General features: G+C 54.3%; 1 protein-coding gene across 6 annotated transcripts in view; it reads left to right on the forward strand.

Moving 5' to 3' along the window:
• The window catches only part of NAV1 (neuron navigator 1), a 292,762-nt gene that overhangs the window by 104,677 nt on the left and 163,344 nt on the right, over positions 1–24,741 (forward strand). For 4 of the 6 annotated variants that reach the window (XM_073319526.1, XM_073319524.1, XM_073319528.1 and 1 more), the window contains exon 4: positions 9,929–10,681. The exons of 1 other annotated variant lie outside the window; for it this stretch is intronic. In XM_073319526.1, coding sequence (XP_073175627.1) covers positions 9,929–10,681 — 753 coding nt within the window. The remainder of the gene's footprint in view (positions 1–9,928; positions 10,682–24,741) is intronic. One more of the 6 variants, XM_073319527.1, reaches the window with a different exon arrangement.

The following is a 24,741-nucleotide window of genomic DNA, read 5'->3' on the forward strand; positions in this document are numbered from 1 at the left end:
ATAAATAATTAAATCTATTCAGTGGCTTACAGAGACACTGATGCTCTAGCCTAGTGGTTAGGGCACTCACGTGGGAGACCCAGGTTCAAGTGCCTAGTCTGAACCTGGCACCGCCAGGATTTGAACCTGGGTCTTGGTGAGTGCTCTCACCGCTGGGCTTTTGGCTATACTGGGGTGGGTCTGTCTCTCTCTGGCTTTGACCAGAAATTCCATCCTGGATCTGAGGAAACTTTCATCGAATTGGAGACATTTCTGTGAAAAGGTTCAGTTTGGACAACTCAGCGTTTCCCACCCCTTCCGAGCGGCTCCATTTAACAATCTTCAAAAGGCAATCAGTGCAGGCGAGACCAGTGATGATGTCCTGTAGGCCATCCCCAACCATCTCCATGTCCCGTCAGCCTCCCCACCTCATACCCACCACCTCCCGCACTCTGGCCCTCCACAAAATAAGGAGATTTAGGGTCAAATTTTCAGAAGTGCCTAAATGACTCATTTCCAAAGGGATCCAGATGCCTGGAGAGGCAAAGATTTTCAAAAGCCTCTAAGCAAGTTCAGTGTCTAAATCCCATTGGCTATGCTGATCCCAGTGCTTTGTTGGGAGATGATAAAGCCCCTTAGCAAGTCACATCCTGCTGCAGCCAAGATTAAACTCCCCTTGCCAGCCCCTTTGCTGTTAAATGGAAAGAAGAATACAGCAACATTGTCTCTTTCCTCCTCTAATGACTTGATTGGATTCCAACAATCTATTATACATGCTCAAGCACTGGGCACCGCTCGGTTTCTCCTCTGTCTTCCCCTCCTTTCAGTTTTTCTTTGAGCTCCAGGAATGACCCATTGCTAGAAGGATGCAGAGACAGAGCAGAGAATGTAATGTTGCAAGCAAGACACAGCCAATGGGCTCCCCGTACAGCATTATATCCGGGTTGAGGGTCACTAGGAGAAAATCACTGCTGAATTAATCTCCTCCATGCAGAAGCCACTGTGTGCAATATTTGCTTGGCATCTTCGGCCCCTTCCAATCTGATGGTTGATTCCACGTTTACAAAGTCATTCTTCAATGAACCATTCACAGACATTTATTCCAGCTCATTGTATTTTGCAGGCTCTGTGCTGCCAGGGATACAGTGAGAGGTTGGAGGGGGGAGAGGGAGGGAAATCTAGTTACCTCATTTCTTAGAGGAATAATCAGACCCCCCCCAAAAAAAATCCCTTTGCAAATTGGTCTTACAAATGCTCCAGATCTCTCTGGGTTGTTATTTTATTGACCGATACTGGGATGGCTGTTGCCACGGCAGCAAGGAGATGGCTCTGCCGTGGAGGATGGTGGGATACTCCGGGGATGTGCAGAGAATATAAAAAGAAAGGGAGAGAAGAGAAAAGGGAGAGGTTCATTTAGGGAGCGTCTGAAACTTCTCTAGTTGAAATGGTTCTTTAAAAGGACAGAACTCAGTCTAAGTCCCAATGGAAGTCCTATTACAGACCTCTCGTTTTTGAGGCACGACAGGTCCCTTCGGCGAGCTGGTCTGGACAGTGTTCATATTACAGGGCGTCAGGGGTCACAGGTGCCTGTCTGACATGGACTCAGCCCATGCAGCCACATTTTCAAAGCGGGCCTCTGATTTTTGGGAGCCTCAGTTTTGGGGTGCCGCAGGTTGGGCCCCCCCGAAAAGGGAGATGTACAAAATCAGCTAAAGTGATGATGGCCCATTTGCAAATGATTGACTTGAGACCTATTGGTAGCAAATTAGCAGGTGAGCATGCAAACATGGTGAAAGCAAGGAGCGGGCCTCACAGACTGGCCGTGGCTTATTTGCCTTAGCCTGGTGTGAACTACTGATGCTCCTCTTGGATGCTCTGCCAGTACGTATCCTGCAGTACGGTTTGCAAAAGTAATAAACTTTCCAGCTAGGGAGACCACCCTGCTGGACCGTCACTGCTGTGCTGAGCAATGAGGCGGGGCTGCTGGGTTTTGGGTGTGCGAGTTATAGGGGGAGCGGATTAGCAAGGTGCAAATGAGCCTGCTAGACCCTGCTCTGGGATTCAAGTCTGCACAGCTGGATTTGGGGCTGTCAGCCGAGGAAGAGACAGCTCAGGTGCTGGATTTCTGGCATCAACTTTTTGCTTTCTATTCTGATTCTTTGACAATTATGGCGGCATAGGGCAGGCTCGGCTCGGGTGCAAAAGGTCCATAGCGTTTTACTAGTTTCCCCATAAGCGCCCTGGGCAGGGGGGTCCCTAAAACAGTCTCAGCAAGCCCCTTAGGCAGTGCCTTTTGTCCTAAATTCTATGACTCTGGGAATCACAAGCAGCCCAGCCTGGGTCAATCATCCTTTTCTAGTTATCCAACAAAAAAATAGTCCCAAAACAAATGCACTAGTCCTGGGTTAGGCCTACTCCTTCAGCAGGGCTCTGACAGTCTGCAAAAGTCCTGGGCTATCCCTATTCAGGGAGCAAAGAATAGGCAGTCTGTTCTCCTCTGGGTCAGCCAACAACTGATCTGGCCCTCCATTATCTGACAGAGAGTGCAGGTGTAGCGGGGAGGGGCTGAGTCAGCCACAGCAGCTTCGTCACCCTCGCCGGCTTGGTGCAGGGTTGGGTACCCCATCCCAGCAGCTGATTGTTAGTTTGTGTCTAGCCCATTGATACAGCGGCTGCCACAGACAATCAATACAGATAAAGTGCCTGGCTGTGTGAAGCTGCTAATTAAGGGATATGGGCGCCCCAAATTAATGGGAATTGGGCATCCAAATCCCCTAGGCATCTGACAGTCTCATCCTAAAGAGTCAACCAAAAAGTGTTGCAGCTGATGGGGGGAAATTCTGTCTTAGACCTTGTCCTGACAGATAAAGAGGGGCTCATCACAGACCTAAACGTTAATGGTAGCTCAGGTTTCAGAGGAGCAGCCGTGTCAGTCTGTATCCGCAGAAAGAACAGGAGGACTTGTGGCACCTTAGAGACTAACACATTTATTTGAGCATCAGCTTTCATGAGCTACAGCTCACTTCATCGGATGCATGCCGTGGAAAATACAGTGGGAGGATTTATATACACAGAGAACATGAAACAATGGGCATTACCATACACACCGTAAGGAGAGTGATCAGGTAAGGTGAGCTATTACCAGCAGGAGAGCGGGGGGGGGGGGGGGGAAGGGGGACCTTTTGTAGTGATAATCAAGGTGGGCCATTTCCAGCAGTTGACAAGAACGTGAGGAACGGGGGTGGGGAGGAATAAACATGGGGAAATAGTTTTACTTTGTGTAATGACCCATCCACTCCCAGTCTTTATTATTTTTCTCCCATGTTTATTCCCCCTCCCCCCCACTGTTCCTCACACTTTCTTGTCAACTGCTGGAAATGGCCCACCTTGATTATCACTACAAAAGGGTCCGTCCCCCCCCACCACCCGCTCTCCTGCTAGTAATAGCTCACCTTACCTGATCACTCTCGTTACGGTGTGTATGGTAACACCCATTGTTTCATGTTCTCTGTGTATATAAATCTCCCCACTGTATTTTCCACTGCATGCATCCGATGAAGTGAGCTGTAGCTCACGAAAGCTCATGCTCAAATAAATTGGTTAGTCTCTAAGGTGCCACAAGTCCTCCTTTTCTTTTTAATGGTAGCTTAGTTACAAGTGATCATGACTTGATCACATTTATCATGTGCAAGCAGAATAAAGTCCAGACTGGTAATCTATCTATCTATCTATAGATATATATATACACCCAGTGCTTTAATAGGGACAATTTCACAGAGCTGAAAACAATTATGAGTCAAATCAGCTAAAAGGAAGAATATAACCAGAAGAATGTGAATGATCATTGGGACTCATTTCAAAACTAGATGCGCCAAAAAGCCCACAATTGTGCCCATAGGATTAATCCCATAACCTAGGAAGCAGGCTGTGCTCGTTAAAAAAAACAACTTGGTTGGTTTAGAGGGGAATTGAAAGCAGATATATATATATATATATATATAACAAATGGAAGAAGAGTGAAGTTGACAGTAATTAATATAAATCAGAAGTTAGGAATTGTAGAAAATTGATAAGGGAAGCCAGGGGGCACAAGGCAAAATCTATGGACAGCAGTGTTGAGAACAAAAAGAATCCTGACAGTGTTATTGGTCCATTACTAGATGGTAAATGATTACTAAATGGTAGAATGATCAATAATAGTGCAGAAAGGGTGTTCAATAAATATTTCTGTTCTGTTTGGGGAAAAACAGGTAATGTGGTCTCATCATGTGATGATAACACTCCTTCCATTCCACTAGTATCTCTGGAGGATGTTAAACAGAAGCTACTGAAGACAGACATTTTAAAATTAGCAGATCCAGATAATTTGCATCCAAGAGTTTAAAAAGAGTTGGCTGAGGAACTCATTGGACAGTTAATGTTGATTTTCAGTAAGTCTTGCAGCACTGGAGAAGTTCCAGAAGACTGAAAGAAATTTAATTTTGTTCTAATTTTTAAAAGGGTAGATGGGATGACCCGGGTAATAGTAGTTCTGTCAGCCCGACATCGATCCAGGGCAAGATAATGGAGTGGTTAATGTGGGACTCAATTAATAATGAACTAAAGGAGGATAATATAATTAATGCAAATCAACGTGAGTTTATGAAAAACAGATCATGTCAAAGTAACTTGATATCTTTTTTGATGAGATTACAAGTTTGGTTGATAAAGCTAATAGTGTTGATGTAATATGCTTAGATTTCTGTAAGGTCTATGACTTGGTAGTGCACAACATTTTGATTAAAAAGGTAGAACAATATAACATTAAATGGATTAAAAACTGGGTAATGGGTAGGTTTCAACTTGTAACTGGAAATGGGGACTCATCATCAAGTAGATGTGTTTCCAGTGGGGTCCTGCAGGGGTCAGTTCTTGGCCCTTTGCTATTTAACATCTTTATCGATGACCTGGAAGAAAACATAAAATCATTATTTATAAAGTTTGCAGATGACACAAAAATTGGGGGAGTGTTAAATAATGAAGAGGACAGGTCACTGATTCAGAGTGATCTGGATCGCTTGGTAAATTGGGTGCAAACAAGCAATATATGTTTTATTATGGCCAAATGTCAATGTATACCTCTAGGACCAATGAACGCAGGCCGTACTTTCAGGATGGGGGACTCTACCCTGGGAAGCAGTGACTCAGAAACAGATTTGGGGATGATGGTGGATAATCAGCTGAACAGGAGCTCCCAGTATGATGCTGTGACCAAAAGATCAAATGCCACCCTGGGATGCACAGGAATCTCAAGTAGGAGCAGAGAAGTTATTTTACCTATTTGGCACTGGTGTGCCCATTGCTGGAAGGCTGTGTCCATTTCTGGTGCCCACAATTCAAGGAGGATGTTGATAAAGTGGAGAAGGTTCAGAGAGAGCCATGACAATGATTAAAGAATTAGAAAACCTGCCTTTTAGTGATAGACTCCAGGAGCTCAATCTATTTAGCATAACTAAGAGAATGCAAAGGGGTGACTTGATCACAGTTTATAAGTATCTACATGGGGAGCAAATATTCAATAATGGGCTTCTCAGTCTAACAGAGGACGGTCTACCACTATCCAATGGCTGGAAGTTGAAGCAAGACAAATTCAGACTGGAAACAAGGTGTAAATTGTTAACAGGGAGGGTAATTAACCACTGGAACAATTTACCAAGGGTCGTGGTGGATTCTCCATCACTGGCAATTTTTAAATCAAAACAAGATGTGTTTTCTAAAAGCTCTTCTCTAGGAATGATTCTGGGGAAGTTCTGTGGCCTGTGTCATACAGGAGGTCAGCCTGGATGATCACAGTGGTCCCTTCTGCCCTTAGAATCTATGAGCCAGACCAGATGCCTGGGACAGAGCCAACCCAGAAACTAGCAATAAGGCTGAAGCACAGCCCAGATCCTCTTGGCCTCACTCATTAAAGTAACTTCCTTGGATGGGCAGCTAAGGGAGATGGAAGAGACTTGCCCAACGCCACCCAGTGAGCCAGTGCCAGGATGAGAACTCAGGTCCTGACTCCCAGGCCTGTGCTCCAATCCCTAGGAGACATTGCTTCCCCAAGGAGATCTGCTCCCCAACTTGTCTCAGTCCCTGTTTCCTGTGATTCCCATTGTCTAAGGGCCTGATCTTCCCGTCACAGGGAGTTTTGCCTAAGAAGGGACTGCAGAATTGGGTCCCAAGGAGCTTTGGTCTGTCTGCAGGAGTTTTCTCTGCTTTTCCAAGTCTCCTCCCTCTCCCTTATCTCTATAGCATAGTAATGTGCCCTAATGCAATATATTTCGTTGGTTGCCATGGAATCCTGTGTGAGGTCACCACATAGAATTAATTCCCCCCTCCTAAGGGAAGGGTAATTAACAAAAAATGATGATAACCAGAACCCACTTCCCCCTTTGCCCTTAATTCCCTTGGAATATTAGAGATGGGCAGACAGATTCACGCAGACCCACCTTCCACAGGGGTGTCAGAGGCTGCTGGAGTCTTGTGAGTCTGGCTCCTTGCTTTGGCCTGCCTGCTGCCAGGATTTTGCCTTCGATCCCAGAGGTGCCACACCTGCACCCGCAGCTCTCAGGGCCCAGCGTGGCATTGCAGTGATAGGGATCTGATCCAGCTGGAGTCGTTCCATTGACTTCAATGCGCTTTGGCTCTGATCGGAGGTGCCCGTCTTCAGCTGGCTCGCTGCTTTCACGTCCCCTGAGCAGGTGCCCACAGGTAGCCATGTGGGGGCGGGGGAGCTGGACGTGCTGTCTGGAGCTCTGAGGCCAGCTGAGTCACTCTCAAACACATGGTATTGCAGCTAGCGCGGGAGACTGGGCAGGCAGGACTCCTGGGTTCTCTTTCTGACTCTTCCACCTACTCTAACTGTGTAAGTTGGAGCAAGTTGTGTCACCTCCTTTCCCCCAGGCCACAAAATGGGTTTAACAATCCCCACCTTCCAGAGAGTGAGGTCAGGACTCTGAGACCTGGAGAGAGCTGCTGGGGGACTCCTGAGGACCAGTGCAGAGAGGGTGACAGGCAGGCACTAACCATGGCCCCTGGGGAGATGAGCCTGCCCCTCATGGGGTGTACCTACAGGGTCAGGCAGATTGGGCAGCGCTGAGGATGGAGAGCCGGGGTGATAAAGTGGAGCAGATACCACAGGGACAGGCGCTGTATAAAAACAGATGGAAATTATGAGCACGCTGCGCCGATCCAGCCTGTCTCCTGAACTCCATCCCGCAGTGCGGGGCTTGGCATGTAGGAACTGCCCCAGAGCCCCTGGTCCCCGCATTGTGGGATAGGAGACACTGACTGTGCCGGCAGGACAGCTGTAAGGTGTGCTATGGGTTCGGTTCAACCCAGTGCTGAGGGCTGGGCCCCCTCCTTCCTTCCCGCTGACCCCCAGGGAACAGAGGATGATTAGCACCTTGCACCATCCAGCTCCACACATGTGGACATGCCAGAGTAGCCTTGCTTTCCGGGCGTCCTAGACTGCTGCAAGGACAAACCACTCCATGATCCTGCAGCAACCGGGCCTGGGCACAGGGAAGGTCTCTGGGCCCCTCAGGCTTCTGGTTGGACATTCCCTCCAAACTTTCCCAAACCTACAGGAGCAGGGACCTCAGTACAGAGCCTCTGCAGGGTCATTGCTGTGACTAAGTGGGCCAGACATTGGAGGGTGGGGTGGACCATGGGGAGGCTCCAAGTCATTGTCTGTGAAATGAACAGGCCTGCTCCGTGTTATCTTGGCTGGGTTTGGAGCAGGCTTGGCTGGCCACAACCCAGCCCCGCAATGAGTCAGGAGCAGAGCCGAGAGGTAACTTCCTCCAATAGGCGTTTGCTCTTGGGATGTCTGCTGACTTCCAGAGGGCCTCAGTCCTCACAGCCTTTGCTTAGTGTTCCTGGGCTGGGCCTCTGCCTTCCCCTCGGCACCCATGGGTGTCTCTGCTTCTCCTCACTGCCCATGGGTGTCTCTGCTTCCCCTCAGCACCCATGGATGTCTCTGCTTCTCCTCACTGCCCACGGGTGTCTCTGCTTCCCCTCAGCACCCATGGGTGTCTCTGCTTCCCCTCAGCACCCATGGGTGTCTCTGCTTCCCCTCAGCACCCATGGGTGTCTCTGCTTCTCCTCAGTACCCATGGGAGTCCCGGCTTCTCACTGCCCACGGGTGTCTCTGCTTCTCAGTACCCATGGGTGGCTCTGCTTCCCCTCAGCATGCATGGGTGGTTCTGCTTCCCCTCAGCACCCATGGGTGGCTCTGCTTCTCCTCAGTACCCATGGGAGTCCCAGCTTCTCACTGCCCACAGGTATCTCTGCTTCTCCTCAGCACCCATGGGTGTCTCTGCTTCTCCTCAGCACCCACGGGTGGCTCTGCTTCTTCTCATCACCCATGGGTGGCTCTGCTTCTCCTCAGCACCCACGGGCGGCTTTGCTTCTCCTCACTGCCCACGCGTGGCTCTGCTTCTCCTCAGCAACCACGGGTGGCTCCGGTTCTCAGCACCCACGGGTGGCCACTTCTCCTCATCATTGCTTGGTGGCTTGGCTTCTCCTCAGCCCACGCAGGAGTCTCCTCTTCCCCTCAGCTCTGCCTCTCTGGAGCACCCATGGACAGCTCTGCTTCCCCTCAGCACCCATGCGGCATCCCCTTCCTGTCCACTGAGTCCGGCTTTTCTTTATACAGTCCTGAGCTAGCCCTAGTGACAGGGCCTGGGCATTTCTGTGCGGGCAGCCTGAGCAGACGCTTCCCACCCCATTGCCTATTTGCCACCCTCACCCTGGTGCTGCCCTTTCCTCAGCCCCTTCAGCAGCATCTCTGCTCCCAGCCCCCGGCACCAAGGGCACAGAAATTCCAAACCCCGCTCTTTAGGGGGGTGCCGGCTTCAAGCCCTGTGTGCCAGGACATCCTGGTAAAGGGGCACTGGGGTCAGGACTCCATCCCGGCCTCTGACACACTGTGGAGCCACACGGGGAAAGTCACCGAATAGCTTTGTGACTCAGTTCCCCCCCCCCCCCCCGTACGGGGATAATGATGCGCCCTGCCTCACAGGGCTACTGAGCGCTTTGAGAGAACACAGTCAGGCTGCTGCTTTTGAACCCTGTTTCCCGGCCCTGCTCCTTTGAGACCCAGGGGTGGGGCGAGCAGCCCCCCAAGAAGGGGTCTGGAAGAAGGCTTTTTCCTGGCTGCCTTCTGTGGATCTGGGAGTGGCCGGCCCACGCCACCCCCGAGCCCCAGCTGCGCCCCCCACTCACACGTGGAGCGAAAGCCTTGGAACCGCTGGGGGAGCCGGGACACGCCCGGGGCCCGACGGAGCGGGGCTCAGGGTTGGCCCCTCGCTTCCTTCCGAGCGCATCCCACTGGGGAGCACAGTGCCCTGGACAGGGGGTGGCAGAGGCGCACGTGGGGCCAGGCTCCCGAGGCGATGGGGCCGGAGGCCGCCCCTGGGTGCAGCAGATCCTTTGCAAGCCGGCCGTGCGCTCCGGCTGCCCGTGGGAACGCAGGCGACCCAGGGCAGGGACCGCGCAGGGCTGTCGGGCGGGGTGTGTGGGTTGAAGCCACGCCTCGCTTTTGCGGGGAGAGGGGCGAGGCGGGGCGCTGGCTCCTCCTGGGCTCTTTAGGGAACCAGCCCGCGTCCGTCCCCCACCCCCCGCCAGCCCCTGCGCACACCCGGGCGCGCAGCCTCCCCTCCCCGAGCGCTGGAAATAGAAGGCGGCCCTGCCCGCCTCCCCTCCCCTGGCTGGCTGAGCATCGCGGGCAGGCGGCGGAGGGGGAGGGCCCTTCTTGCGGGCCCGGACCTTCCGCCGGGTCTCAGTCTGCCGGCGGCGCGGCGCAGCGCGGAGGGGCTGCAGCGGAGCGCGCTGGGCTGGGCTGGGCTGGGCAGCCCCGTGGTCTCACCGCCTCTCTCTCTCTCTTCTCTCCCCGCTCCGTGCTCCCCTCTCCCCCTCGCAGCAGCCGGCGTGTTAAATGGTTTCAGCGCAGGCGGGATGCTTGGCACCAACCTCAAAAGCCTGGAGCTCAGCGGCGAGGGGCCGGAGGAGCTGAAGGGCTACCGGAAAGGGGCCGAGGGCAAGGGCGGCGGCGGCGGCGGCATGATGCCCAAGCGGCCCAAAGCGCCCGGGGCGCACGAGCTGCGGGTCTTCAAGTCGGGCAGCGTGGAGAGCCGGCTGCCGCCCGGCCCCAGCCTGCGCAAGCAGAAGTCCCTCACCAACCTGGCCTTCCTCACCGACGCCGAGAAGAAGATGCAGCTCTACGAGCCCCGCTGGAGCGACGACATGGCCAAGGCGGCCAAGGGGGGCGGGCGCGGGGGGCTGAAAGCCAAGGAAGCCCCGCTCATGTCCAAGAGCCTCTCCAAGTCGGAGCACTCCCTCTTCCAAGCCAGGCTCGCCCCCGGCCTGGCCAAGCCGCCGCTGGCCCCGCTCCCGTCCAGCCTCGGCAAGCCCAGCCGCATCCCCCGCGGGCCCTACGCGGAGGTGAAGCCCCTGAGCACGGCGCCCGAGGCCGGCGGGGTGGAGGACAGCAAATCCGACGACGAGATCCTCTCCAGCAAAGCCAAGGGCCGGGAGAAGCCGCAGCAGCAGCCGGCGCCGGCGCCCGGCCCGGCGGGGAAGGGGCAGGAGGAGCGAGCCTACCTGAAGGTGGACCCGGAGCTCGTGGTGACGGTGCTGGGGGACCTGGAGCAGCTGCTCTTCAGCCAGATGCTGGGTGAGTCCCGTCCCCGCGCCCCCCACCCGTTACCGGCGGCGAGTCAACTCCGGCGCCGGATCCGCTGTGCCAGGAGGGAATGAATGAATAGGGCCGGGGGAGGGGGCAGAAACCCGGCCCCCTGCCCCCCTTGAATCCAGGGGCCCGCGGTTGAAAGCGAAGGCGAGTTTGGGGGGAACATCCTCTCTTATCTGGAGGGGGGCTTGGTATCGGCATTTGGGTCCCGTTTAGGCTGCGATCAAAGGGACTGGCGGAGGGTAAGGAGTGAACAGTGCCTAGAGCAAATGCTGCGTCCCGGAGGAGCTACTCTCTTCTCCTGGGTTTCTCCTGGGTTTCTCCTTCCTTTATTCTGCAAGGCGCCGGCACACTGGGGCTCTTTACGTGGCTTTTCCCCCCTGGGTATTTGTCAGTGTTTCCTTGAGGTTCTACCTTAAAAAGCCCCCCTCCCCCCCCCCCCACACACACACACTCACTTTGTCTCCGGAGAACAATGCTTGCTTTGGCAAAGCGAGCCTTTCCTAGCCCGAGAGAAATCCCCTGGCTTGGCGAGGCCCTGCGAGCTAGAACAGGGAGCGGGGGAAGGGGCAAGGGAGGAGAGAGCAACCCCCCCCCCCCCTCCAAGGAACAGAGATGTGGGGGATAGACAAGCACCGTTTTCCTGGGCATCCTTGTGATTGTCTTGGCTGGTGGAACTGACAAGGGGAAGGGGGAGGTGTGAGCTACAGACATCAGCCGGAGGCTGCAAGCTGGGCTGGGGGGGGTGTGTGTGTGTAAGGGTGTGCATGTCTTGATTATCTCAGCTGTGTCATTGATATGGGGAAGGGATAGGTGTGAGGTGTCAGACATCAGCCAGAGACCACAAGCCAGGCTGGTGTGTGTGTGTGGGGGGGGAGTGATGTGCATGTCATGATATGACTGAGGTGGGGAAGAGAGAGCTGAGAGATGTCAGACATCAGCCAGAGACCACAAGCCAGGCTGGTGTGTGTGTGTGTCAGAGTGTGCATCTGTGTCAGGGCGCTGGGGGGGGGGAGCTGGAATGTGACACTCACGAGGAAAATGGATGACAGATTGTGCCTCGCACCCGAGCGAGAGGCCGCTGGAAATGGATCAACTTTCGTATTTGCAGCTGTGATGATCGGAGTGGTGGAAGGGCAGATCTCTGGGGGGGGGCGGGGGTCTCCAGGCAGAAGGGAGGCACCGGGAGCACCGAACATGGGCTGTCCGAGGTGACATCCGCGCAGTAAATACAGCAGTGCCCTGAAATGTTGCGTGCCGTTGACCCCTGGCTCTGCGGAACGGTTTCACGGGCGTGCGTGGAGGGAGATGCCTGCTCTTAGCAGAGCTGCTGAGTGCCCATGGCAGGCAGACATGGAGTGATCTGTGGGAGAAGGGGGAGTGGCCGCTTACCAGGGTCTGTTCTAGTCCCTTGTTTGTGGGACAGCTGCAAGGCAAGCGTGAGAAGAGGGCTACTGGGCCAAAAGATGCACTGATGCCTCCTGGTGAGAGACAGAGAGTCATCTGATGAAGGGACACCAGGTATCAGCTCTGCTCTGACCATCCCCTCTGTTCCTATGGCCATTCTCTCCCCCTGCCCCCCCCCCCCGTATTCCTAGGGACAACAGCAGCGTTCATGCTCCAGCCTGGATCTGCAGCAGTTCTAGTCCCCGTCTGGAGTCTTGGACTCTCTGTAACCCTTCCACGAACGGGCTCTTCGGGGGGGGGGGGGCACTGACCAAGGGGTATGATCTGAGCTGGGGAATCATCAGCAGCTGTTCTGCTCTAAGCACAGAAGAGCCTGTTTCCATGCAACCGCCCCCCATGATCAACACACACACACCCCCCCTCCGGAAACCAGATGATAATTGGCCGGAGCTGTGTGCGGGGACAGTGCTGCCCGCAAACGACGCTTTGGAGAACTTGGGGTGGGAGGGGCAGACTGGGTGAGCTTTTGCTTCTGGAGGTTTGGGCTAGCAGCAGGCTGTGGATAATAACGGAGATAAGCTTTGCAGCCTTCATCTGTGACACTGCAGACATGTATTTGTTCATATCACACAAATTACCACCCCCTGGAGTTTGATTGGCAGCCACTGCTCAGGGCTGGAATAGCAGGAGAGCAGTGGGTCAGGACTGAGGGGCATTGGCAGAGCTGTGGGTGGGGGAGTGGGGGGGTCCAGCACAGGAATAGCAGGAGGGTCTGCAGAGCGGGACTGGAGTACGTTGGCACAGCTGCGGAGGGGGAGCCCAGGGCTGGAATAGTAGGGGAGGAGACTATAGATTTGGTCAGTTTGCGGTGCCTGGCAAAGCTGGCGAGGCAGAGGATGGACATAGCAGGAGGTTCTGCGCTTCAGGAGCAAGATGAATCTGCAAAGCTGCACAGGGGGAAAGTTGCACAGCATCTGGCTGCTCTTTTCCCAGCTCGAACGAGCAGCCAAGCCCCAGCTTTCAAGTGCTTATGATATTCACACACATTTCACAAAGGGTGAAATATTAAAGGACCAGGGCCTCGGCGAGGCTCAGCGTGGGCTGGGGAAAGGGTGGGAGGCTCCATGGCTGGCTTGGGTTTCAAGGCTAAACACACAGAATATCCCATTTCCTTGCAGCCCTGGAAAGCTTTCCACTTCCCCGTCTTGGCTGAGAATCCGCCCGCTCCCAGTACGAGAGGGGAGTGTAAATCCTGACGCTAGAAGGTTTGTCAGACACACAGGCCTAGACCCAAATGAAAGGAAAAGGCAGCCGTGAAACCCGATCCCCTTCCCCCCCCCACTGGGAGCCCCCTGCCCCACTCAGCTGGGCCGCAGATGCTCTGCCAGCACCACGCCCCAGAGCCCAGTCACCTTGCAAAAGGCAGGATTAGAGCCTGGCTCTGGAAAAAATATTATCGGCCCCCGTGTGTGTAGTTTCCTGGCACATCCGCAGGAGTTACCTGAACACGTGCTACAGGCAAAGCGGGTCTGGGCATGGTAACGCCACTATCCAGCCTTGGGGCAGGGAGAGAAGGTCATGGGATATCTACCAGAGGCACCCTGGAGGAAAGACTGGGCCAAATCTGCAGCTGCTGTAGCTCATCAGAGCTCCGTTGGCTTCAATCGACTTCCACCAGTGGGGGTTCTGGCCCGTGATTTATATATTGTACCATGTCTGCGCATGGATTTCCTTCCAGCCCAGTGCATCCTTCTCCAGACATAACCGTGCCTTAGCACTTTGTTTCCAAGGAGCCCAAATAGAATAGAATTTCCAAGGAGCCCAATAGTAATAGAACCCAGGACTCCTGCTTCCCAGTCTCTTGCTCTAACCACTAAACCCGCTCCCTCTTCAGACCCATAGCATACTCTGCTGATGGCAAGCCGTAGTCTCACACATCCAGCTTTACGGTGAGGGTTTGGAGTCTGGATCCCATCTGGCAAGTGGCAGTCCAGGTGCTGGATTTGCCCCTGATCAGCAGACCTGCTTAGACTGCAGAACTGGAGTGGGGAATCCAGTTCTCCTGGCCCTTCCACGCAGTAAGGAAAGGGTCATCCTGAAAAGATGCGGCGTGTGCTTAGTCCTACAGATCAGGGAAGGGTCTGGGACCCCTGTTATTTTTTCCGCACTGGTTCCTCCATGGCTAAGCCCAGCGCATGGCCTGGTTGTGTAGGGAAGGAAGTGGGGCTGGGCGGGAGCCAAGGTCTTCCTTTAAACACAGATGTCTTTGGTCATTAGCAAACAGTCCCAGGACTCTTCCCCCTTCCTGGAGTGGTAGCGAGTTCAGTGTGGACTCTGAGAGAGGGGTCAGGCCAGGCTCAAAGACCCTCTGCCACTGTGGATGCTCGACTCTGACTTGAGCTCATGAAGAAGAGCCCAGATTCACCCCCATGTCTAACCCAGCAGCACAGACCTGGTGGAGGAACATCTGCCAAGAGGTGGCAGGGGAAAGCAGCTGTGACTTCCCTTTCCACTCGAGAGGCAGGTGGTCCAGTGGATGAGGCATCCGGCGGGGACTCAGCATAGGCCTCTATTCATAGCTGCAAACAGCAAACTGCGTGACCTTGGGAACGTCCCCGCTCTCCTCTCTGAGACTCATCTGTGAAGCAGGGATAATGACACACTCCCTCGAGATCTATAGGTGATAAGAGCCACTGCATCCAACTATCTTAGGTGCTGTCTGGCCTCCAGCACCCCAGGGCCTGAGTACCTGGCTGTATTTACCCTGAGGTAGGGCTGTGGTCCTATCTCCATTTTACAGGTGGAGAACTGAGATGCAGAGAGTGCCTCTACATTGCAAAAGGAACCCTGCACCAGTGAATCGCAGGGCCCTGGTCAGCTCGGGCTTGCAGGACTCGCAAGGGGCTAAAAGCAGCAGTGTAGACTTATTCCTGCTCAGGGTCTGAAACCTGGGGAGGGGGCGGGTCTCAGAGTCTGAGCGGGAACGTCTACACGGCTCTTTTTAGCACCATATTGCCAGCCGAAATCAGTTGACCTGGGCTCTGGGACTTGCTGCTGTGGGTTTGCAGAGTAGACACAGCCCTAGAGAGATTACGGGTCGGGTTTTCAAGGGCAATCAGGCACCTAAAGATGCAGATAGACACCTAGTGAGATTTTTTTAAACCAGTGGGAGTTAGGCACGTATGAAAAATCCCAGTAGGCACCTAAACCCCTTTGAAAATCAGGCCGCATGGTTATGTCTTCATTGCACACTAACCCTGGGCTCTGTCTCAGGTTTGAGCCCAATGCCCCCTTCCGTCCACACACCAATCAGTCAGACTCGGGTCAGCAAGTGCTCAGCACCTGGGTCCTAGGACCCTGCTGGGGGGCGGAGGGTGGAGCCCATGCTCTGCTGACTCGGCTCCACACCCTGTCAGCTTGGTTCAGCTCAAGCTGTAGACCTGAGTCAGAAGGTGAGCACAGCGCGGTATGGATGCTTTAGCACAGCTGTGAGACCTGGGCCCAGCCACTGCAAGCCCAGTTTACAATGCAGTGGACACTCCAGCACGGGCTTGGAAACCCTGAGCCCACAAGTCCAAATCCCCCAGACCCAGGCTTAGTGTGCAGGGTAGACGTACCCAAAGTGACCAGCTCAAAGTCACGCGGGGATTCTGCAGGAACACAGGGAACTGAACCAGGTCTTTGGTGCACAGGCTAGGGCCTTAACCACTAGCCTATCCTGCCTCTCTGCCTATCTGTCGAACATTCCCGGCTTTGTGCTTCTTGGGTGACATGCACATATACAGGCATTGGGTGGGTGGAGGTGGGAGGAAGGGAAACTATTGTGGGTTATTTTTCAGCGTTTCTGCACCATTAATTAGAATGTCCCCAGCTTCCTCCCCAAAGGGGGAAGGGAAGGGCCAAGCCAGGGAGCTCACAGCACTAGGTCAGCAGGATGGAGATTCACGTCGTTTCCGGCCTTGCTGCTCAGGGGAATTTCAGGTTCTGCTTTGATTCTTTCCTCCCAAATTTGTGTTTTCAGGCACTGTCTTGCTTCTAAATCAGACTGAGGAATGCCGATATTTCTCCTTCCAGCCAGCTTGGCCTTGCTCCATCCCTGTGATCAGAGCTCCCCCTTCCCAGCCAAGCTGCTGGACTGACCTGGGGGTGACATGTGGTGGTGGTTTATGTAAGAGTGCCCTTATGTTGCTCGTGCAAGCACAGGATCGCTGCGTGCAATCTGGCATTGGGCTGTAGATAAGAGGCCCTGCTACAGCAGGGCCTGCTTGCTTCTCTGTTCTTCCGGGACCACCACTTCACTATTTACACCCGCAGTTTTAGCCCAGAGGGGTGGAATGTCCTTGGAAAGCGGAGCACGTCCTGACAGTCTGATGTGCTTGATCTTTCAATCCAGAGCAGTAAATAAATGCAACAGCGCAGTTCTGGTTCTTCTCTGCACCATGGTGCGCCAGGCTTCGGCTAAGGTAGCAAAGGTGTTGGGGTCCCAGACTCCTCTCAGGTCTGATCTCTGGGCCTGTTTCCACTTTTGGTAAATGAATCTGAGTCCCCCCGGCTGACACATGCACTTAAGAAGGATCTGAGTCAGAGCTCAGGGGTGTCTGGCTCTTGGGTTTCCATTAGGGTCAGTTACAGAGGCAGAAGCCCATCTCCAGTAAGGGCCAAGCATCACCTAGCTAGACTTTTGTTAGGCCTGCTTTGTGGGCCTGATCCTGGGAGGTGCTGAGCTCCCTCAATTCCCATAAAGTCATTAGGAGCCTGGGGATAGCAGGGTGTGGAGTCATACTCGGTTCTTCCCACGTGTGTCTGGGATGGGGTGGCAGCAGGAAACACTCAGGGACAGGGGTCCCTGGAAATGGCTTCCCACTTGGGTTCTCCGGAGCCCAGATCAGATGGCGGGTGGGATGTGCTGCAGGACACCTCTCTTTTCCATGGGGTGGGGAGAGGGCAGAGTGGGCCTGAGAGAGGATTGAGGGGGGCTGTGATGGACTCCACTGGAGTTGAAGCTGGGCTGGGAGGGAAGGTGTGACAAGGCAGGAGCAATACCTACCCCCTGCTGAACACGGGGTTAACCTCTGCTCCCCCTTCCCTGGTACAGATTATCGGGGGAGGGCTATCTACTGGGCGTCAGAGGGGGGAGAGTGCCTTTGGGGAGGATGAGCTCTTCACTAAGTGGGGTGTGGCGGAGTGAGGCTGGGTGGGGTGGGGTCGGACAGGATGGATGGGGTCGGGCAGGGTGAGGCTGTAGGGTGGGGTGAGACAGGACAGGATAAGTCTGAGGGGCAGGGCTGGAGCTGGTGGTCTGGGGCAGGGCATTCCCTGTCACTTATTCCCTTCAGCTCACAGTAATGGGGCCTGATCTCTGGCTGCCCGCCTCGCCCCAGGAAAAGCTTTTGCTGATAGTGACCGTGCTCCCGTACTGCTGAGCCAGCCCCCCCCCAGCTGGCAGACGCGTCTCTGGTTCTTTGGCGATTTGGTTTTAAGCTGGTGATGTGCTGAGAGGATGGGCCGCTTCCCCATGGGGGTTGCTCCATAGGCGTCCCTCTGAGTCCAAGAGCGGAAAGTGACTGCAGCTTTATGACCGGAAATTGCGTCCCTGCAGGGAGGCCCACTCCAGTGACATTCCTCCAGCACAGGGAGCCTGGAGCGGCTCAGCACCCTTCAGGCCCAGAAGGCTGCATGGGGTGGGGGACTGTTCCCTCCCTTGTGTGAGCTGAAGGACAGAGGATGGCTTACGGTGCACATCCCCAAGGGGCAGTGGTTGGCCAGTAAAGGGCCATGTCTGCAATCCACCCACCCCACAAACTGCCCATCATGAATGCACCATGCTGTACCTCCAGGAACACACTGCCCCTTTCCTAATCTTTGGTCCCTGCCAGCTGGAGTCCTGGAGCAAGAGATGCATCTGCCACCACCATGCCGCCCCTTGTGGTGCTGGCCAGGGCAGGATCTGGCCATATGTGTAGGAACCACTTCAACTTCCAGCAATATGCAGCCAGCTCTGGGGTGGAATGCAGCAGCTGGGTGGCAGTGCCCAGCAGCGATCCAGTGGGGAAGAATGCCGTATCTAGTAGGGACTGCAGGAGAAGCTTGCGTAGGCAGAGCAAGTGCAGAATACGCTCCCAAGTGAGGACCTCGCAAAAGGAGAGCTTGGTTCGCTGGGTCCACTTCCAGGGCCGACGAGTTTCTTCACTGGCGTATAATCGACCCGTTGCAGCCCCTGCTTCAGGGCACCCACAAGGCCGTACACCAGCGCAAGAGAGCAGACAGTCCACAGCGGTGTATCCCTAACACGCTGGGCTCAGGAACGTCCAATCTCTACGAGCATCGTGTTGAGTCTATGGGGAGTGAGGATTTGCTTTGATGGGCTGTGGAGCCTGGCTACCCTTCCTCTCCTTGCCATGCACAATTGTGTCAGGAATCCGCTCCCTCCGCCAAAGGTTTCCCCGGAACGCCGGGAGCTGCCTTTCATGCACCGCACTATGGACACTCTCTGCGGGTTTCCCATCTGAACCCTGGGAGAGAGACGGGGCTGTGTGAGAACAGAGGTGCTGAGGGTGAGATGGTCTAGAACAGAGAGATGAACAACAATGGGAGCCAGATGAGGATGAGCCCCATCATAGAGACAGGCTACGCTTGCATGTGCCCACGTCACCCTGCGCTAGCCCCAGCCTATGGAGCCCGCAGGACTGTGCACATAGGGCCGGGGGTGCCGTAATTCCCACTGCTCTTGATGTCAGCCCCGAGGGTGTATTTGGGATATGACGTCCCGCACAGTGATGGGGCTGGGTTACGCTGATACCGACCTATCACAAGATGCCACTGAAGCAAAGAGCTTAGCAGGCTTCCTAAAGGATTAGACACGTATAGGAATAATAAAATGATCACCCGCAATGACGCTGGCCAGGATTAACATGGCGGAGCTCAGCACTCCTGCTGCAGGGCGTGTCCTCGCCTGAATGCCCTCTGGGGGGTGGAGGGCTAGTCCCTCATTGCCCACTAGGGGCATTCTTGCACCTTCAACTGGTCATTGGGCGGCATGGCAGACAGGACCAGCAGATGTGATGGATCCCAGTCTGACCATTGCGAGAATCCCACACTCCAGGCAGTGAACTCACCCAAACTTGGCAGAGATGCCCGTCCATCCTCTGCTTTGGCTGCTGGACTGTTCAGTGAAACCTCGAACTCCAGCTGCGGCTGTGGAGCGGGTGCATCCGCCCTGGGGCTATGGAGAAGAAGCCCTCGCATGGAGCTGGCCTCTGGAAGACAGAAGTAGATTCTCATGATGGTATCTGCTAAAGCAGCGAGACTCAGACTTAGGCTCGCGAGCCACAAACAGCTCTTTAATGTGTCTCCGGCGGCTCTTTGCAGAACATGATATTAAAACATTGGTTAATAATTCAATCACTCAATCTCAGTTATTAACCAATCGGGATGCTTTTAACTATGGTATTAACCAATTGTAGAACACTTGGTCAGTCATTTTGCTGTGAGAATAAAATATATATGTAAATGAAACAATGAATTCACATGGGCTCCTTTGGGTAATGTTGATCGCTAATTTGGCCCCTTAACCACTGAGGTCTGAGTGTCACTGGACTAGAGGTCTGGAGCATCTCTGAGCTCTTCAGTCTCCGTGCTGTGGAAATACCCTCTGCTCGTGTGGCCTGTGGGGGATGCGTCCACCAGGATCTGTCTCATGCTCCGGCTGGCCACTCTCTGTTATCTCCCATGGTTTTTCTGGGAGCCATCCTTAAATCGTGGAAAGCCGCTGATTCTACTTTCTGGAGTATGTCCCTGGTGGCCAGGACACTGGACTGGTGCAATGAACCAGCTGAGATGGAAGCTCTGACAGGAGAAGACTGGACAGACTCAAGAGCGTAAACTTTTAGCTTTAGTTTCAGATTGTTACAGGCTAAGTCCTGGTTCTGCTCAATCTGTAGGAGCTGGGCCCTGGACTTCAGTGAGGTCAGGATTCAGTCCTGGGAGGCAGGAGTTGCTCTGAGGAGAACTTAAGTGCAGCCTGGCCCCATGGCTGGGATACACCACTGGAAGTCAAGAGAGCTGGGTTCTCTTCACTGAGTCACTTGGTGACCTTGGGCAAGTCCCTTCCCCATGCCTCAGTTTCCCCATCTGTAAAATGAGGATACTGGTACCTCTTGGAGAGTTACAGACGTAAGGCACAATAGACAAGCTGAGTCTATTCTTGTATTATTTCCCCATATTTACCAATGGCAGAATACCCACCAGAAGCACATGACCCATGAATGGACACAGGCATTCAGGCATCTAAATCTCATCCCCGTAGCAACATAGTTCATCCATGTGCAGCATGTAGTCAGGCATCCAGAGGTCGGGCATCAGCTGGGTAACTTCCCTGCAGGGGGCAATGACCATAGAGCGTGGAACAAATCCAGACCAGTACCGGATCCTGTTTGATCGAACTAGACAAGGAGATTGTGTTCGCAGTGCACGTAGGGAAAAGGGACTGGGTGGAGAGCCGTGGGAAGCAAAGCTCTTTCTTCATCTCCAGAGCAGCATGGACAGCAGAAGTGCCGGTTCCCCACTTCCGCCCTCCCCACTCCAGAGATGTGCTTCAGAATGAGGCATCTGCCCGAGTTAGAGGCGAACTCCATCTTTGCATTCGGTCCTTGGCCTGTCTGTGGTGATGGCCAGTTGGTACACACATGAGGTGTTTTTTGCAAGACCCACCAACTCACCTGAAATGCAACCGGCAGATATCGAATCGTACCAGCTTTCCATCACTGCGGAAGTAGTTGGCTGCGAACCGGTGGCCTCTGCGTGAAAGCCTCTGCCTCCCGCTGTCAGTCCAGAGCCATCCACTCCCCCTTGCCTGGCGGTTTATGCGCTTTGCTCACTACTTCCTGACTTCTCATCTTTGCCGCATGGTCCGTATGCCAGAAGGACACACAGGCCTTTGCCTTCATGCAGCGCTGGCCAAGATGTAGGATATTTGCAGCCTCTTAACATCTCATTGCTGTGGGGTGTCACCCATGTAAAACCACCTAAATCTTAGAAAGGACTGCACAAACAAAGCCACTTCCATAAACCAGGAGCAGCCTTCACCAGCTGGGAGAGGTCATTGGCCCCATCAACCACATGTGTTTTACAGAGACTATTTCTAACATCAAATTATACCTTCCATGTCGTCTGGAGACAGAGGTTTCTCATCAAAGCTTGACGGGAGCTGGGATTGCTAACTCCGCTGGCAGCAGTCCCCGGCGTGAGGGGGCATAGAGACCATGCGGGCAATGCGGTGGGAGAACCCAGTTTAGAATATCGTGAAGCTGCTTTTCTGTGTGTGTGTGTACACAAGAGAGCATATGATGAGTGTGCCCTAGTACATGCTGTAGGTGCAGGGTGTGTGTGCTCTCTCTGGGTCTGTGTGCGTGTTTGTGTTGGTGCGAGGGTGCATAGGCTGTGTCAGTCCATGTTGTATTTGCAGGGGTGTGTGCTCTCTGGGCGTGCTCTGTGTGGCACACGGGTGGGCGCGTAGGGTGTGTGTGTCGGCACATGGCCCTATTTGCAGTAGAGGGTGCGCTGAGTGTGGCGGGGGGGATGAATGGGGTGGAGGCATGCGTGAGTACGTACAGCGGTTTGCCACGAAAAGGTCAGCACTTGCCGGGAGATCCCTAGGAGTGGTGTCTGAAATCCCACAGCTGCTTTCTGTTCTAGGTTTGGCAATAATGCAGCTGGCTCTGGGCAGTGCCTACTGTAGAGGATGACTCTTAAATGGCAGCCGCTGTATGCAGGGGTGCGCGTGTGGGCAGGGGCCAGGCAGTGCGTGATTGCTGCATGGATGTGCATGGGGGCAGGACACCAGGCGCTTCCGTCTCCTTGCACCCCATGCCATGGCCAGGTATGACAGAAGTCCGTGCTCGTGCTGGCTGGCCCCGGACGGTCGGGATGGCTTCCACGGAGCTCTTCCTGCGCTGCCGAGGAGGGAGCGTGCCACTCCTCCTTGACCACTGGAGCGGTGGGTGCAGGTCTCCTGGGGACGTGGGAGGCATGTGGCTCAGCAGTGCTCTGGCTGGGGCTGTCCTGAGTCACAGTTCACCCGGTGTGTCCAGTATCATCAACTCTGGGGAACACAAAGGGGAAGTGAGTGGCTCAAGGTCACCCAGCAGGTCAGAGTGGAACCCAGGAGTCCTGCCTGCCAGGCCTGTGCTCTGCCCACTAGGCCAGGCTTCCTGTTCAAGAATGTTCCCTTCCTAACAGGGTTGGCTGGGGGCTGGAGAGGCAAAAGGCTGCCTGTTTGAGAAGAGCCAGGCCCTCAGAGAGGGAGCTGGGAGGATGGGGAGAAAAGGAGCCAAGCCGCCCACAGTCTTCCAAAAGCTCCTGGGCACAATGGCCAACTCAGAGGGCAGTACCTTGCCACCTAATTCCTTCACTGATTGACTAAAAATCCCCTGTCATTCACAGCTGCAGGGAAGTGGGTTGGCTGGCACATGACAAGTCCCACTAAGAGGCAGCCCCACTTGCAGATGAGGTGATGCTTCCCAAAGCAGCTGTGCGTGCTCTGCTCCCCTGGCCGGCTGCCCATCTCACCTGCCTGCTGGCCACGGGGCCGCACGCCTCCCTCCCCTCCCCTCCGTTGTTGCTGCTCTGTTTAGTTAAGCGATAATAGGGCTGCCGATGCTGCTTTACGAGGCAATAACCCGGCCCCAAGGAAGCCAGAGGCCGAGTAGCGCTCCTGCCTCAGCGGCGGATCGTTGCCGCGTAAAGCCACACCGTGGTGCTCAGAGCACCGTTATGCTAATAGTGTTCTGCCCAGTGCACCGCTGCTCAAGAGAGATGGTCAGTAGGGAGACAGATTTCTTTCATGCCAGCTGTAAAATCTGGAGTAAAGCTCCTGAAATTGGGACATGGGATAGAAGAGGAAGGAAGGATCCTACTTTCCTGTCACCCTCTGGTCCCTGGGCTTCATCTAGATCCTTCAAGTGACCACTACCAGGCTCCTTTCAGTAAAAAAGTGAAACCCCCCAAACCTGATCTTCTTCTTCTTCTTTTGACAAAAATATGTGGCTTTGGTTGCCTAAAACTGGAAATATTTTGCATTTCAGTTTCTTCACTGAAAATTTGAAAATGTTGCTGAAACCGTCAAAGGTCCATTTTGATTAAAATTCATTTTTTGTCCAAAAAAACCATTTTGAAAAATTTGGCCTGAGCCCCCTCACCAGCATGAGTCTGTCCGGAGAGCCAGCGTGCCCATCTCCAAGCAGACATGGGCAGGGAAACCAGCAAGAGGACAACTCCACAGCTGGGCTGTCAGCTCAGGAAATGAAAGCTTGGGGGCTGGGAGGTTGAGACCTGAGCATCACTCAGTGTTGGTGTTGCCCTGCCTGAGGGATTATCCTATCCAGGTCCTGACCTCCTCGCCAACCCGCTCCTGGGTGATGCAACTCAAGAATTTTTGCTCTGGGTGATGCAACTCCGAGACGCTCCAGGGCTGCGTGATGCATGCTTGGCAGCCCGTGCCCTGTGAGTGATGCAGTTCCCAGGGCCTCTGGCTCTGGTGACAGATGCCAGAACGCTCAGTAGGCCCCTTGGCGCTGCCCAGCTCTCAGTTTGTGATCACTGTGCATTGTGTCCTGGGCTTTGCTTTGTGTTTTCCCCTGCTGCAGCAGCCTCCACTGGAGCATTATTTCCAGCATGAGTCCCCTTTCCCACCATGGCCTCTGTTGGTTTCCAGCACCCCCACCCCTGTCATGTCCAGTTGAGTTACCACTTCCTTGATTTCCCAATCAGCTTCATGCTTCATGGTGCAGGATAGTTATTCACCTCTGTGTCTCCTTCACTCTCGATCTGATTAAAACCTCCGGGGGAAGCACTCAGCCGGCATTTGTGCCGGCTTTACCTTGGGGAATTCGTTCCAGGTCAGTGCAGAGCTGCAGATAACATCCTTTAAGGTGCGCAACCTTTTAATGATGCCAACCATTGGTGACAGGCCATCTCCTGTGACAAGTGCTTCCATCTCTAGCTGCTAGCAGCTGGCAGAGCAGCTCCTTCAACATAGCGAGGGGCAAGAGCTGTTCCTTGAAGAACAAAGGGCTCGAGTTCAAATCCTGAGGCCTGCATGTGTTTAGCAAGTTCATGACTGTGTGAGGCCAGTTGAAGTGTACGTAGTGGCCGGAGCCCAGCTGGGATACAAGCCCAGATTCTATTTTGTCAGATGGAGACCCTCCTTGATCTGGAGTGGTTAGTCCCGGTTTGTGTCCCCACAATGCTGTGTGTGTCTGTCAGCGGTACCACAATGCCATGTGTGTGAGTATACGGTAGTACTCCAGGGACGTGTTTGTGTGTGTGGCTGTACAACAGTGCTTTTGTGGTGATACAGCAACGTTGTGTGTGTGATGTACAGCAGTGCCACGTGTGTGTGATGGTACAGTGGTGCTGAATGTGTGTGTGTTTGTGTAGGTGGTCATGCTACAGCAGTGCTGAGTGTGTGTGGCATAGCTGTGACAAGTGCAAAGAAGTTGGCTGGGTGGTGGTTTAGGATCTCTGATGCTGGGCACCAGTCCTGTCTGTGTCACAAGCCAGCCGCCTTTCCAGCAGGGTGGCCACTGAAGCACCGGTTCACCCCCAGCACACAACTTCCAGAGGACAGCGTTTATTCATCG

This window comes from Lepidochelys kempii, chromosome 21 (assembly GCF_965140265.1).
Source record: "Lepidochelys kempii isolate rLepKem1 chromosome 21, rLepKem1.hap2, whole genome shotgun sequence".
NCBI lineage: Eukaryota > Metazoa > Chordata > Testudines > Cheloniidae > Lepidochelys > Lepidochelys kempii.